A 17,568-nucleotide genomic window follows, 5' to 3' on the forward strand; every position below is an offset into this window, starting at 1 on the left:
TTTTTCTCAAAACTTCTCCACACAATAATGGTCAATTGCATTGAACAAAGGAATTGGTGTGCTAGCCAAAGGAATGTGGGTGCTCAATCCACATGAACAATTTTTAATCAAGGTTGGTTGCACTCGAAGAAAGAGAGGGCACCAAAGGCTATATCTACAAAGTTTCTCATGTAAGAGAGGATTCGATATTTTAATATTGCATGGATTGGATGGCAACTTTGGTAAAGACTTGAACATTTTGTGGGTTTCTTCTTGATCAGTTGAGCGACCCTGCGCGCGCCCTATGCAGCCCCGGACCTCTCCTCGGCCTCCCTGCGCTGCATGCAGTGGCTGGCCCCTCGTGCAGCAGCCTCAGGATCGGATCGGTGTCTGACCGCGAGCCCCTGCGCGCCTGATCATCTCGGCCTCTCTGCGTTGCATGCAGTGGCTGGCCTCGTGGATCGCCCAGCGCTTCAGATCGGACTCGCACCCAGGTTCAAGAGCCTCTGCATGCTGCGGTTAATGGATGTTGTCGGGCTCTGACCCCCCAGCTTTCTCAATGGAGGGGTTGGGCTCCCCTCAGTCCCCGCCTCCCCCGCCGAGATCGCCAGCTGAGGCCTTCTCCCAGCTCCTGGCTGGCCTCCCAAAGAAGAGGACTTCAGAGGCAGCGAAGTTTGTTAAAAAATTAGATGAAATCCCGGTGATCTCCCTTCCTCCTGAAACCCCAATCCAAGTCGCATTGTCGTTAGCGGATCGGGCTCTCATCGGCCAGTTTACGGGTTTATGGCCATCTCCAAAGTCCACCGAGAACTGGGTTAACAGAAATTGGGCACCGCTTATTAAAGAAAATGTCACCTCATACTTTCTGGGAAGGGGATTTTTCCTGTTTGAATTCACATCTAAAGAAGACAAGGAGTTGATCTTCCAAAACGGCCCCTATTTCATGGGTCCTCAGGGATTGTACCTAAACAACTGGACCCCAGACTTTGATCCGACAGTCGACGTGCCCAAAGCAGTCCCGGTATGGGTCAGGCTCCCAAATCTCCCGGTTCACTGTTGGAACTGGGATTCATTGAGACATATTGGCAACGCCCTGGGGAAATTCATAGACCGAGCCAACAACAAAGATCAATATGACTGCGCCAGGATTTGCGTAGAGGTGGATCTGGAGGAAGGGTTACCGGAGGCCATTACCCTAAAGGTCGGAAGTTGGACGCACCTTCAGAAATTGGATTATGAACAGTTGCCCTTCAAATGTCGGAAATGCCATGTCTATGGGCATTTCGCCAGAGATTGCCCTTCCAGCAACGAGACAGCGCAAGGGAAGGAGGACGGATGGAATCAAGTCAAGAGATCCAAAGCTCACCCAAAAACTCAGAAACAGGGAGGCCCTTCTGGCAAAGGGAACCATCAGAATTCTACTCACCAGATTCCAACAAAGACTGCGTCAGAAAACAAATTCGATCCTCTGAGCTCGCAAACAGAGGGCACCCAGGAGATCGAGATCCAAAAAGAAACAGAAATGGTCCAGGAGACTGAAGGTCAAAACTCAGCTCCTCCAGAAAAAGGTAACCCGCTCCCTCCTCCAAAGATCCCAACGGAAAGAATCTAGTAGGGGAGGAAGAAGAACCTGAAACAGAAGAATCAGAAGAGGAAGGGGAAATAGGTGAGTCTCAAACCTAAGTAAGAAGATCTACCAGAGGATGGAAAACAGACAAAGAAAAAAGGGAACAAGAAACCTACAGAGAAAAACTACAGGGCAATCAACCAAAGTTGGGAAAACCGTTGGCACCAAAGTCAAATATGTTGAAAAGTCAGATCCAAGGCTCCAAGGGAGCCCATCAGAAACACAAATAATGAAGATTATCTCCTGGAACTGCAGAGGTATGGGGAGCAAAACTAAGGAAGAAGCAATCGGAAATTTAATTAGAACAGAAACCCCAGACATCCTTCTGGTCCAGGAGACAAAGCTGGAAGACACTGTCTTCATCCAAGCAAGTAAGAAAATTTGGTATAAAAGTGAAGCAAGAGCAATCTCTGCCCGAGGTGCCTCGGGAGGAATTGCCACTGTATGGAATATGAGTAAATTTGCAGTCATATTCGAGGTCAGAAATACCCATTGGTTACTGCTGAAAATGCAGAATTTAGTCACCAAGGAAACTTTTTGTCTTTTTAATGTTTACTCTCCAACAATCGCTGGGGATAAAAAAATGTTTTGGGATTCCATAAGACAACAAGCTGATTTGGTAAACATGGAGAATATCATAATAGCTGGAGATCTCAATCTCACTCTTCATTCTTCTGAAAAAAGGGGAGGCAGCATAGTACGAGATCCAGCAAGGGAATGGGCGGAGGACATCTTGCAGGATTGGGACATGCTGGATATCAAACCCTCTTCCGGTAAGTATTCTTGGTCTAATAAAAGATTAGGCCCAGGCCATATAGCTGCCAGGCTAGATAGATTCTTTATTCAAAGTTCCTTTTTGCTGCTAGGACTAGAACCTCGAATGCTCATTCTTCCTAATAGCATTTCGGACCACAAGCCCATTAAACTTGAGCTTCTAGCCCATTTGGACCTGGGCCCTATCCCTTTCCGCTTCAGCCCGCTTTGGATTAAGGAGCCAACCTTTATGCAAATTGTCAAGGACAGTTGGAACCAGGCGGTCAGAGGCTCGCCTTTCTATATATGGGAGGAAAAGCTCAGAAGATTAAAAGGGGATCTCAAAAGATGGGCAAAAACACTGTCTAATCCGACCACAGAAAGAAAATCCTTGAAAATCTTGTTGGATTCCCACCAAAAGAGCATGGAGAAGGGCACTATTACTGAGGAGGTGATTGAACAGGAATCTCATTTGCAGCAAAGCTATCACAGGGCCTGCCTAGCTGAAGAAGAATTCTGGAGGCTGAAATCCCGCAATCTCTGGCTCAAAGTTGGGGATAGGAATACTGCCTTTTTTCACAAACAAACCCTGGTAAGGAAATGCCATAACTCTATTTCTGAGATCAAAGCAGATAATGTTATTCATAAAGATTTTGAATATATAAAGAAAACAACGTATTTACACTTCCAAAGCTTGTATAGTGAGGACAAGGATCCGAATCAAAACTCAGATCTGCTAGATGTTGTACCCTCTTTAATAAATCAGCAAACAAAGGAATCTCTTGAGGCCAAAATCACCAAAGAAGTGGAAAAAGCCCTTTTTGATATGGATCCGGACAAGGCCCCGGGGCCGGATGGCTTCACAGCTAGATTTCTTCAAGTCTGCTGGCCGATTATAGAAAAGGACTTGCTCAGAATGGTGCAAAAATCTCAGAACACTCAGAAGATAGGAGGCAGCACCAATTCTGCTTTCTTAGCCCTTATTCCCAAGGAAAAAGGCGCCAACACCTTCAGCAGATTTCGCCCGATCTCACTTTGTAACATTGGGTACAAAATAATTACCAGAATAATAGCAAATCGATTGAAGCCCATTCTTCCCAAAATAATCCCTGAGAACCAAGGAGGCTTCATCCAAGGAAGGCAGATCGTGGATAATTACCTTCTCGTCCAAGAGGCAATTCACTCAAGTCTTCGACGAAAAGAGAAAGGTATGGCAATCAAACTCGACTTAGCCAATGCATTTGATAGAGTAAATCATAGTTTTTTGTTAAATGTTATGAATAAATTCGGGTTTGGAGAAAAGTTCATCAAATGGATCCGGGCATGCATCTCGGAGCCATGGATCGCCCCACTAGTGAATGGAAGAGCCACAGATTTCTTCAAAGCTTCGAGAGGACTAAGGCAGGGGTGCCCTCTATCCCCTCTGCTATTTGTCATCCAAGCTTCCGTCCTCAGTTTCCTGCTAAACAAAAGCATGCAAGATCAAGATATCAACAGACTGTGCATCGCAAGAGGGGCAAAAAATATAAACCATGCACTGTTCGCGGACGACACACTTCTCCTGGGCCCTGCCACGCTCTCCTCTGCATCAAAATTCAAAGGGGTATTAGATGAACTCAGCAAAGCTACAGGCTGTGTTGTAAATAAGAGCAAATGTCATATTTACAGTTGGAACATTACACCAAGGGCGCTGTCTGATATCTCTAGATGCTTGGGCTTTGCAGCCTCTTCTTCCTGGGCATCATTCAATTACTTGGGTCTACCTGTGCACCTCAAAAATCTATCATGTAAGGACTGGCTCCCACAGTTGGAAAAATTCAAATCAAAAATCCAAGCTTGGGGCTACACTTGGTTAAACACTGCTGGGAAATCAGTATTAATCAAATCAGTGCTACACAGTCTCCCTCTATTCCAGTTCACTGCCCTCCTTGCTCCGGTAACTATCATCAAAAAAATGGAAGAATTCATCAGGAGATTCTTCTGGCAGGGAGGAAAAAATAATGGGAAAAAAATTCCTTTAATCAGTTGGGAGATCATAACCAAGCCGCTCTGTGAAGGGGGTTTAAATTTCAAAAAACTCTGCCAACAGAACGTGGCATTGGCAGCAAAGATCCTCTGGAAAATCACTGCACCCAACCCGGGATGGGCTCAAATTGCAATCTGGAAGAAATACTTCAGGGGCCCCCGCACCAGGTGTCTAGAAAACGCCATCCAAATGCCAAATTCGACCTTTCTGAAGCTCCACGCAAAAGCTGCTCATCTAATAACAGATCACTCATTCTGGATACCTGGTAGTGGCAAAAAGATTAAGATCTGGAGCGATCGTATAATGAATCAACAGCCGATCGAAACCAGAGCCACCCTGAACGCGTTGCGTAGCTGGATGGACAGCAACTCTCTGCGCACGGTGTGGGATATCTCCAAGTGGCACGATGGCTTCTGGGCAGACTGGATTCATTTCAACGGACCGGCGCAGTTGGAAAAAGAATGGGACACGCTCCTCGACTGTCTCCATGGAATCACGCCCATCAACAGGAGAACTAGAGACCAGAAGGGATGGGGCACGAGGCTTAAAGGTTACACAGTTGATCAGGGATATAACAAGCTAAATGAGATTCCTTACGCACCACCTGACCCAGCTCCATGGCGCGGCGTTTGGAGTACTCCATCTCTGCCGAAGATAGACTTCTTCGCATGGCAGCTATGCCACACCAAAATACTCACATACGATATCCTGCAAAAAAAAGGAATTAATGGACCCTCCATCTGCCAGCTTTGCAGAGAAAGCGCTGAGACAGCGGCTCATTTGTTCCTCGAGTGTTCATACTCCAAGCAAGTCTGGTCCTCCCTCAGCCCTCATCCAAGTCTCAAGCTCCCCGGCACCACGGCAGGCCTCTTCTCTACCTGGGCACTCAATTATCCAGGTCCTGCCCCTAAAAACCAGGTTATCAGAACTGCGTGGGCAATTCTCCCCAAGATCACAAGCTGGCAGATTTGGCTTGAGCGTAACAGAAGGACTTTCAGGGATACAAAGCACAATCACAGGATTCTGGAAAATAAAATTAAATGTCAAATTAAGGAATGCCTGGTGGATACTAAAGATGACACTAATTTGAGTCAGCAGGACATTGCTTGGGCATTGACTCTCGGCCTTCAAATCCGGCCAGCAGACAAAAACATTCCTACTATTAAACACTGGCAGCTAAGGAAATCTGAAAGTGATATGCAAAGCTGGATCAAAATGCAAGAGAAACATTCCCTCTTTTTTGATAAGGCAACAAAGAGTAACCCGGGCAAAGCAGGAGCAGGAGGAATCGTTCTAAATCCATCAGGAGAAAAAGTCCAGTCCTTTGCCTGGGGCCTTGGCTATGCCTCCAGCATCCAAGCGGAGGCTTTAGCCCTCCTCCAAGGTCTCCAAAGCCTCAAAGAATTAAACATAAAAGATGCCAATATTATAGGAGACTCCCAGATCATCATCAACTCCATGGTTTCCAATTCCCCAGTCTTGGATCTCAAGTTAGCAAGAATGATAACCAGAATTAAAGGATTGGAAAGGCACTTTCAGAACTTGAGATATTATCATGTGCTGCGAATTCATAACAAAGAGGCGGACAGCGAAGCCAATAAAGCTGTCCTCCTCCCTGTCGGAACTAAGTTGAAGGACGGAAAAGAAACTTGGGAACCAATCCCATAATCTGATCTTCGCCATGTTTTATTGCTGGTTATTAAACAAATTTGTCTGCATCTTCAAGTGGGGGAAAATTACTGATTTGGAATTCATGGACTCTTTAGCAATTAGGAATTCTGCAAGCTTCAATTGTACTCTCAGTCTCTGCAGAAAGCAGCAACAAAGCAATGAGCTTTCCATTGTAACAGTTATATCGGCATTCACGCCAAGATGAATATAATCAACCCATAACCGTTACTGTTAAAAAAAAAAAAAAAAAAAAAAACTTTGGTGAAGACTTAAAGTTTGCACATGTCTCCCATTTCTTCTCTCCTCTTCTAAATCTCAAGCTTGACATTTTAGACAATAAATATAGACTACATACGTTCAGTAAACATTCTAATCATGGATCCTTTTGTCGATCCCCGGAGTTTATATGTTGAGAAAGAAATTCAAGAAGTGACTGTGTTGTCAATTCCTTGATATTTCTTTGTGAGATTGCATGGTTTTAATGATTGTATTATCCATATATTGTTGCAACTAGTAGCTTTGACTAATGTAGCTCTTAGTTATTTGATTCACTTAATTTCTCGTTGTGAATGCTTATCAATGGATGTGATTTAATCTTTCCAGCATTTCCATCTTTGATTTCAAATGTTAGGTTGTGAAATCTTGTTCATTGGGACTCATTAAAAATAAAATGCCCAGTTAAATTCATCCATATCCATTCAAGGCCCCAATCTGATTTCTTGGACTCCATGCACAATTTCAAGGCACCAATTGATACATCTAAAGGCTTGCCTTTGATGTCCATTATCTCCATTCCCCACAACTTTAAACTTTGTGCTTCAATGCCAAAATCTAAGTTCAAGTGCTTTGAAATGTAAAGCCAAGATATTCAAAAAATCAATGTTACGAACATCGGCATCGGGATAAAATCGGCAAGGGTCAGAAAACCAAAAAATTGTAAAAAACGGGAAAATATCAGTAAAAATCGGCAAACATCGGCAAAATCAGGATCCCATCAAAATATTGGTAAAAATCGACAAACATCGGCTAGGCCAAAAAATCGTGATTTCAAGATAAAATTGGGATGTTATCGAGATGTTCGCAACATTGCAAAAAATACAGCCCTTGAGTTGTAATGCACCAGCTCCAAAGCAAGAGAGAAGAATATTGAGGTGACAATGGGCACTGCTCTAGACTGCCTTTTGGCCAATCTCCTTCAAATGTTGCTCTTCGTGATATGCATCTTTCAAAGGGGGGTCAAGAGGCAACAGGACCACTAGCAATACATGTTTGACCTTCAATACATAATACAAGCCAAGATATATGTTCAAAAAAAGGTGAAGGGTTTCATCAGGGGCACATTCCAAGAGGTTCAATATGCATTCCTTAGAATTTCCAAGAAAGGGTGTAACAAGAATGTCCCTTGGCCATCTTTCAAATGTACGGTACCATTCACGAAAGTCCCTAGATGCCCTATAAGGAATACCCTAGGGTCTACAAATGAGAGATCCCACCTTATACCCAAAGTAGAAAAGTTTGTGTATGTGTAATAGAACAAATTGAATACATCTCTTCATATGGTAACTTATGCCCTCAATCCAAATCGGTATGTTATTGAAAAACCAAGGAAGAAACACCTCATTCCCAAGCGGAAGGGGTGGTGAATGGTGCCTTGACTATAACAAAGAAGATTTTTGGTTCTACAAAGCAAGCATTTAACATATACACTCAATTTGCCTAATTTTCACATAAGCAAGGTGTATTTTCCTCACCAAAATTGTTTGGTTGATAGGCATAAAAACAAGGTTTTCATCAATTGGTATTCACATCATGGTGCACATGCAACAGAGTTATAGACATTTGCATTTATTTGCTCTCACAAGCAGCTGGTGCCTCATTTAGCGAGAGGAATTGACGAACTTACTCTTTAATTCATTCAATGAAGAGAAACCACTTGGAATTCAATAAAGAAAAGAACTCAGTCTATATTCACAATACACTTTGTCTTCTTGCTCAGAAAGACCCAGGGTTCAAAGAGTGCACTTCCTAGAAATAGGACCAACACACAAATGATGTTGTTTGCGTGGACGAGAAGATTGAACTCGATGGCCTTGTTCAGCTACCTCCAATTACAATCTCAATAAATCAGCCAATGCATGACAGCGATGACTATGAAAAAAGCCTCTTGACCAAGGATGTAAAAGACGAAGATCATGCAAAAGGCTATTAATTACAAGTTTTCATCTTTTGTTGATTAGTAAAAGCACATTAGCAATTTTTGCATGTACCTGATTAAACAAACTGATTTTGAAATCTGACCTCGTTAATCTTACAACCTTGTCATTATGAGTCGTGGTTCTATGATGAAGCATCATTATTGTTCAATGTCGTCGTTTTAATATAATCAGCGAATGAGCCACATTATTTATGTTTTATATTTTGCTGTTCAACATTAATTTCAGTTCAAAGTTCTATTTTATCCATATTTTTTTAATTCTTTATATGTGATGCACCTCAATACCTCCATGCAACCTAAATTTCACAAATGGCGGTCCCACAAACCATAGCACCTTAAATTTACCCAGAGAATATTGTTTTGCAGAACTCTCAATGTAACTTGGATCTCAGATCCATCCAAATAGAATAGGATACAATGATACATCATATAACAGCAACTGCAATTTTCACAATGGAGTCAGTGGAGATAATTGTTTGCAACAAAGAGGTTGATGACCTCGTAAATAATAAGACGAAGTTGCAGGTTGAACCAATACTTAACAGCAGTTGAATGTAACCTTGGCATGGCAGCCTGCAGGATTTCATCAATACAAATTTCTTGACATCTAATCAATCACATTCTTGAAATTGTATAGATCTTTCACTTAAGAAAATTGCTGACATGTTATTAAAGGAATTCAAAAAAAAAAGTCTTCACCAAACCTGCCTTCTAAACCCTGATCCATCCTTGGACGACTTTTGCTTGTATTCCAACATTTCTGGTAAAAGAATGCATAATCCACTTTTTAAAACAGACACATTAAAGAATTTATGCTTAGGATGGAAATAAGCCCACAACAAAATTGAAAAATACCAGCCATTTCCCAGAAATCCTCACAAGTGGCATCCACTCAATGCCTAAGTTAATTTTTGCCACACACTCATCTGCATCAGGAAGGATATACCAACTTAAATCCATTGCACCCATAACTAGCACCAAGGCATTGAATGGTTTCTTTTGGCATATGTCTATATGAGCATTGTTGTCAATTGGATTCAGCCCATTGTGGCATGGAGTGTTATACTCTCCACCCAGGTTCTACTCCTATAAGTGGCATGTTGAGATCATAATAAGTCTATTAGACATAACAGTTTTGAGCATTGTTGTTGACCTGGCCTTGTGCCCCAAAGAATATAGGGTTTACTATGGGTACCATCCTCAAAACGAGGCGAAATGCCTGGGGTTTTTCCCATGATATGTTACCTAAGAAAAAGAAGTACATAACAGCATTATGTATAGTGTAGTTAAAGATTTAAGTCGACATGTTCATGGAAAGAACAAAAATATGTGAAAGGATGTTGAAATTGCTTCGAAAATATGCTCGTCATCTTAAAAAGGGTATCAATCTCAATAGTAAAGACTAATGAGACTTCCATGAACAAAAATATGTGAAAGGATGTTGAAATTGCTTCGAAAATATGCTCGTCATCTTAAAAAGGGTATCAATCTCAATAGTAAAGACTAATCAGACTCTAGTCTCCAAACAGTAAATAGTAAATACTAAACTAGCATCTACAGTCCTGATGAGATTCTAGTCTCCAAACAACTGTAGAATCTTTAAAAAGTAACGAAGCAAACACTTCTTACTGTGCTCCAAATTCTTCTCAGCCAAAAAGCCTCTCAACAATGAAAAACTGCAACAAGAACAAAGAATAATTAAAACATGTTTTTTTTCCTTTTATCCTGCATGACTCTGTGACTCACTGAGTTTGACCAAACCTCATGTAATCTTGATGGGTCTGTTTGATGGACTCATTGTGTTCAAGTAAACTTCAAGAGCACCTCATAATCTGAGGTATGCACATCTAGGCTAACAAAACAAAGAGTATTAGTGATGAAGTGACTAAAGAGCCTACCAAATGTGATAATATATTACAATGAACTCGTTCACTTCATGTCCTACAGCAATCCGAGTTGGCATCATTGATTACCAGGTAAATTCGCTAGATGTTGTGGCACCATATGGACACTACAACTAAAATTGTGGTCGGGTTGGTTATCTTGATGTTACAAATTATTGATGTTGAAAGCTACCACAATTGTTTCACCATAAATAGATCCATGAATTGTAAAAAGTTAAAACCCATTCAATTTTAGGAAAGGGATCCAATCCAAAAAAACAAAAAATCCAAGAATCCAATATGGATCTGAGGTTCCATAATTCCAAGAAGATTCTAGAGCAAGCATAGGGCGTCCTAAGACAAATCCAATAACAACAGATTCAACCTATCTCAATCTTTAGTTGCACACTGATTAGCAAAGACTCCGTGTTTATTGATGTACTTAACTCACTTTGTACTTGAGCAAACTACTCCTCTTCATCAAGGACCAACTTGTCTAAGGCCAACATATACCCATTCTATACCTTCGGATCTATGTGGGGTTTTCTACTAACCCCACCCCCAAGTGCTAGTTAAGCCAACCAAAACAAAGAATAATAATGGGTGTAAGGACATATGCAGATGCAGAACAGTCTCCTTCACCTCCTGAAATTCATGTCTATTAGATGCAGATGCAACACAGCTTTTCAAATGCTGCCATGAGTCACTTTAGACGATATTGGCAAATGCCTCTCTTAACTTCAAAAGGCACCTAAATGTGAGGTAATAGTAAGCAAATATGGTCTTTGCAATCTTAAGTAGCTTCAAGGCAGGGGGAGGGGTGCTCCCCTGCAACTTAGGTTTAAAAAAAGTGGAGGCAGTTGATATGCATACTGAAGGAAAAAAATGACAGTGTAGGCATAAAGTCAATCAAATCAATTCAAACAATAAAGACTGCAAGTGACACAGAATATATTCTATTCCAGTGTTCCAGAAGGACGTGTCCCCAAGGTGGGGAGCGCACCACCACATTTCCTACACACTTGGGACAAGGAAACACCTAGGGAAACATTTCCCCACATTAGGAAAACATGAGGAAATGCAAGGGAAAATGTTTCCCTAATGTGAGGGGCATGTTTCCCCAAAAGGGAAGCTTCTAGGCTCCCCCTGCCCCACACCCTAAAAAAAGGGTGCTTATGGGCATCCTCCCATAAAAGAGGTGTTTCTAAGCATCCCCCGACAAAAGGGCGACTTATGGGTATCACACCAGAAAAAGGGGGCTTCTGGGGTCCCCCAGAAATCTGGGCATCCCCCCAAATTTTTTTCTCAAGTAGATCCATGATGACTTGGCCAGTCATAGTAAGTCTGGAAGGATAGGCATCTTGTTGGAGTCTGGGATCCCAACTCTAGTTCCGGTGGTCTCCGAATGTCTCGGTCCTAGGCTGAACTATGAGTTTATAAGATATGTGGTTTCAGGGGTGGTTGCTAGTTCCCCATCAAAATTTTTACTTTGAAAATGAAAATAAAAAACAATATATAAAAACACTACCTCACTTTCACTTTTATTTACCTTTCATTTTCACCCCTTTTTGTTTTCAATGTTTCTTGTCCATTGATAATTTCAGTTTTAACTTTTGAGTCTTGAATCTAGATACTGATGACCTCAAGCCAAGTATTTGATGTGTCACTCTTCACTATTTTTGACTTTGATTAATTTCAATTTACTATTTAAGACTTGAGTATCTAGTATTTTTCTTAGTACTAATTACATTCTAGAATGATGAATTTAAATCAATGTATCAATATTTTACTATTTCTATTTCATTTATTGCTTATGAATCAATGTATTTCATCACCAAATCTAGATCTACGTCATGTTTATAACATTTGCAAATTTATATTTAGTACTATTTTATTGTTTACTATCTACATTACACAATGATGAATTTGCATGGGATGAATTGTTAATGTTGGTATTTTATGATTACTATTTTTATTTTTATCTTTTTAGAGATGGGAACCCTGACATCCCCTCATCCCCCTGAATTTCCCCAAAATTTGGGGTGCTTCCATACATCCCCATGTGTGTCTCCCCCACTCTTGTGCTTCCCATCCCTGAAACTTGGTGGAACATTGTTTTATTCTCCTATTAGATAGCAAAGTAAAGTAGAGTGCTTATTAATATGGAACAATATCCCAACTCTGAGTATGCCAATGCAATGCCACATGTGTACACCACATGGATAAAGCCATAAGCCAAAGTAGCACACTAGGCATGCCACCGAAACAATGAACAATGTTAGCACTAGAATGAGGAAGGATGCTATCGCATCAACTCAGAGACTTGCACCCCTAAGCCAACATCCATACTAGCAAAGCTTTTGGTGAGGGTAATGCCTCATAAACCTCATCTCACTCACAATGCTATGCATGTAGAACAAATACACATGCCCCGAACCCACACACCCATGGATATGGCAATAGGCAATAGTAGAGTATTTATTAATCATTGGCAAATTCCCAACTAGGGATGAGCCATTGGAATAATAGTTTGTATGCATCACATGGATAATAAACACAAGTCATGGTGGGCACATATGGCACAACACTAACCCATCAGAGTGAGGGAAGATACTATCACGTGACCCGAGGGTTCACACTCAATGTCAGCTTCTGGATTGGCAAAGAAGCTTTTGGCGCAGTAACTAGTTGTTGCCTCATAAACTTTATAATTGTTATGCATGTGAGATTATTCACTTAACATAATAATAGCCTCTGTACATCACATGGGTGATAACCGCAAAGCCAAAGTGAGCACACAAGGCATGATGTGGAAACCTGTGCATTTAACATGGTTTAGAGTTGGTTATAGTATACTAGCTTAAGGGTACAAAACCGCATAAATAGTTATGGATAATCTTTAATGCATTGCTCTTGCTCTCCATGTTCATGCACTTATGATATATTTAATGGGCTGGACAGATTGGTTAAGAAAGTGGCAGGATGAACGCTCGAATCAGCGGAAAAGTATTGTAAGCTGCAGCCTGTTTCAAGCATGAACCCTATTTTTTAGGGTTTCAATAGCACTATCAGTAATGGATTGTCTGAATTTTTAACATTATGCATACTGCCGTCTTGACTTGATTCTCTAAAAAATCTACTGTAATTTATCTGTAAATATATCCCGCAAGCTGTGTGGTGCAGCAGGTTTGAAGGATGTTTAAGGAACTAAAGAATTATTGTGCAAAAGCTATGTTAAAATGAACACATTAATGCAATGCAAATGAAAGCAACATCAAACCTTATCTTCATGTAACTGCCTTTGTCTAGTCAACCAGATTGCCAGAATTCTAGCTAAGCCACTCATTTTTTCAGTGTTATATTGTGTATAATCTGTCCTGCTGAATGAAATAATCATTTCCAAATAAGTAAAAGAGATCCACAATTAAAACCCTAAATAAATAATCCCCGACTTCAACGATTAATTTTGTTTGCCAGCTAAAAAAAAATAGATTCGCAACGGAAACAGCACAACGAATTCGAGCACCGACTCCATCAATGGGTTATTTGCTCTTAAAAACAAACCCTGAATTCTAAAAATAACGGCAAAGGTGTCGGAAAAAACCAGAATTTAAACTCGGGCAGGCGCCGAACAAACGGCCTGAATTCGTCGGACTGCTTGGTAGGCAGCGATTGCCCCTCCATCTCCGGATCGGCTTGCGGTGACAGAAACCCTATCAATAAATTCAATATATAAATTCCCAGTCTATAAGAGACTATGTAAAACCCCTCTATGGAAAAAACCCTCACAACATAAATGGCCTGCAGCACTGCAAGCCCCAACCATCTACCCAATCTGTGCGGAGTAGATTTGTCCAGATAATACTGAAAACCTCTCCAAATGCTGCTCTTCCATCTGGCTATGGCAGAGGAGGGCGAGTCCCCCACGCCGCCCTCGCCAAAATTCGCTTCCATATGAACAGCGGCCTAGCGCATAAATGTTGTGTATTTATCTCTCAGCTCGATGGTGCGCTGCGATATACACTTGCTATGTAGACCGCAATCGGAAGGCCCGTGGAACAATTCCGGCGGCCAAAAGGGAATTTCCCCGCATGAGATGGAGTGGCAGCGGTGCCGGAATCCTGTGGGAAATGGGAGGGGGATGCGAGGCGTAGTTGAAGATGGGGAAACCCGTTTCCGCAGGACTGAGGCCTGCAAAACCGCTCTTGTGTGCAAAAAGCGGTGTCAAAAACCGGTATTCCAATACGAGTTGTGCGTGGAACTGGTTGCGGGGAAGGGGCATGGCGGGTTGTCGAACCAGAATTGGCATGCTGACGTAGTGTGGTCAATTCCGAGCACGTTGATTTTGATAATATGGATGTATTTTCAAGATGCCATCACGGTCTATTCGAGTTTATTGTTTCCAACATAAAAGGCAATTGAGTTTTTGCCTTTTTCCTCCGAATTTGGGGATAAAAAATTTGGTAAAATTGTAAATTTTAGTGGTTTAAAATGATTCAGCACTATGAAAAATATGTGGAAAAATTTATTAGAAAAGGAAAAATTTTCCAACAATTAGATTCAACTCTTATCATAAGGAATTAAAAGTCTCTAATGAAGAGGGAAGGATGGTATTTCATGTGTAAATATATTGGTTGTATATAGATTTTATGGTTGTTATATCTTTGATATTTATGTTGGTTATGAGTATGTTTTATGATAGACTTAATGTATGGCTTTCATCTTGTTTTGATTAGAAATTGAAAGTACAGTGAATATATGACCTAATAAATGATAATGCACCTAGTGTGATAAGGAAACAATGTTTCTTTACGAATCTCAGATAAGTATGAGACCCCTATGCTCAGATCTGTTGATTATGACTTGTAAATTACATATTTGTGACATGTTTGGCGAAATGTCTGTCATGGCTAGCAGGGGTATAGTCAAGTCATTGATCAAGTGTTTGCATTAGTACCTTTGTTCCAATGTCATTTATCATTTCTAAAAGTTTCATGAAGTTATGGGCAGTGGCCTGTTATCACCCCAAGAAACTCTCTTAGGTTGTATATCAGAGATGCTCGGGAACATTACAAACTTAACAAAAATGTTGGAAAATGGTGGATAAATGGAAGGAATGATGCATATTCAAGCCAGATAACCACTTCTACTATGTTTAACCCCAGACATGGGTGAACACCCCCAGACTACAAGGCTTTAGACCACCAATTACTCACAGTTTAAGGAATAGGTGAACATGGAGAATACTGACCACACCAGCAGATGCATAAGACCATGTGATGACCGGTTGCAACCAGTAGAAAGGTCTGTAAATCTATTTCCTAATGCACAGACAGGATGACAGCTCTCTGGCATTAAAATAACAGAAACCTGCATACACACTCAATGATACATATAAGATTTTAACACAGAGGTGGGATGACAGCCCCTCTAATGCTAAACTTCAAGAGCACATGAAAAATGCATAACAGGCACAGCCTGGAACAAAGAAGAAGTGGAAAGTGAGCAATTAATAGCAAAAGAAGATTTCATTAGCTGAAAATGAAGACCAGACGCTGCAGGTATCACAGTAGTTACAGTCTCCAAAAGTTGAATTTTACATCAATACAATATTCATCAACCTGATTACATATGTTTTCTGGGTATATATGGAGTTTGTTTACAAAGATATTCTACTATGTTATGTGTGGAGGGGTGATAATGGACCACCAACCACCTTAACTCTCTGATGGAGTCTCTGCTACCATTTGATTGTTTTAATGAACAAATCGACCTTTCTCTGGCGTTCTACAGTCCTTCTCTGAGCAGGTGGAGTGTAATATGGAGCACACTCCATAACTGATAAATGCTTGATCTGCTCGAGGCATGTCCTCTCCTTCTTCGGCCATCTTTTCTATTAAATGCAATCGCTGAGGAATAACTGCACCAGGTACAGGTAGGTGGTAACCTTCGTTCTTCGGGAGTCTGGAAAGGCTGTGGAAGAGGATCGTGTGGGTGAACTGAGGGGAAAAAAGGCCTTAAGATCACACAGATCAACGGCGAAAAACGCTTGGCGAGGAGTACCGAGAGGCAAGGTGGAAGCGAAATGATTGTGAGCCGTCATATCTGGCAGGTGGACAGCGAAGATCAAATCGGAGGGAGCTATCGGGAGGAAATGTGGACAGACGAACGTGGGTTGTCGGATGGCAATCGGACAGATCCGACAGCTATCGAGCGGCAGAGACGCGCGAATGTTAATGAGTGAAGGACATACGAGTGGGCGGTAAGCGGTTTCCCCGCACCGCTTCGAGAGGGTAGGTGGTATCCGTATGCGGGGGAGCGACGCAATAGAACTGCGACGCGTGTCGGATGTGACGGCGGGAAAACCGTTTTCCCTACAGGTTAACGAGCGGGGCTCGCGACTACGATCCTATCGCGCGACAGATAGCCAGATGGCGGGGAACGTGCAAGAGGTTTATCGTGCAGGAACAATCAACGGCGACCGTTAGATCAGAACGCGGCAGATCAACGGCTGTGATTGCGGCTGGGATTATATGGGCGCGGAGTCAAATGGCGGCTAAAGCTTAACACTCAGGGTTAGAGGAAACACGAGATTTTGAAGAGTTTTAGAAGGATAAAACAGAGGCAGTGGAATACAAGGGATTAAGCGGGGGCAAAGAGGAATATAGGTTTGTAAAGTATTTTGGAGGAAAACAGGGATAGCGGGAGTCAAGAGAGTATAAGGAGAATGAAGGAGAAGAAGGAAAAAAGACTATTGTGAGCTCCCTTTTAGCATAAAACAACACGGCCAAGCTGTCTTTTGACCCTCAAATGTCGAAATTTGTAGCAGAGCTAACACTGGCTCCTTCTGGGGATGAGATCCTCCCTGTGAGGTCTCAAGAACTGCAGACCAATGCCTTCATACAAAACCCAGCTTAAAAACATTGCCTAGTATCCATTGGGCATGGAGTCAAACCAAGTCTACACTAAAACCTGAAAAAGGAACTGCTTACAATCATTAAGGCCTGAGAACCTTAAACAACATAAATATTCAAAAACTGGCCAACTGATGGACCATCGAAATTGTTTCTCCTCCTCTCGGCCCCTTCATCATAGAGCTGCAAAACAAGATTTATTTGATCATCTACCTCGAAGAGTTTAGTACTTTTAAGCTTAATAGGTAGATATGGATCAAATTTCATCCCCTCTCTGTATGCTGTCTTCCTTGGATGTTCTTCATGGGAGCCTATGTACACCTGCTGAATAATCATGGTTGTTGTGTACTTCTTTGTATCATTTGTGGTTTGCACAACTAATATGAATGATGAACCAATGTATTCTTGTGCAGGGGACACAGAGACATCAACTGCTCCTGCATCTTTCTTAGAACAATCCTCATCCAAGGAGGAGTCCCACAACTGTACACCCTCTTCCT

General features: G+C 41.6%; 1 protein-coding gene across 2 annotated transcripts in view; it reads right to left on the reverse strand.

Moving 5' to 3' along the window:
• LOC149242317 (protein RER1B-like) overlaps positions 1–14,439 on the reverse strand; it is a 56,629-nt gene extending 42,190 nt beyond the window's left edge. For both annotated transcript variants that reach the window (XM_089374205.1, XM_089374206.1), the window contains exon 1: positions 13,759–14,439. In XM_089374205.1, the coding sequence (XP_089230331.1) occupies positions 13,759–14,108 (350 nt within the window). In that variant the 5' untranslated portion in view covers positions 14,109–14,439. The remainder of the gene's footprint in view (positions 1–13,758) is intronic.
• Positions 14,440–17,568: the final 3,129 nt, after the last annotated feature.

Source organism: Pinus tabuliformis, chromosome 8 (assembly GCF_031772625.1).
Source record: "Pinus tabuliformis cultivar Carrire ecotype Pingquan chromosome 8, CPIR1, whole genome shotgun sequence".
In the NCBI taxonomy this organism is placed as follows: domain Eukaryota; kingdom Viridiplantae; phylum Streptophyta; class Pinopsida; order Pinales; family Pinaceae; genus Pinus; species Pinus tabuliformis.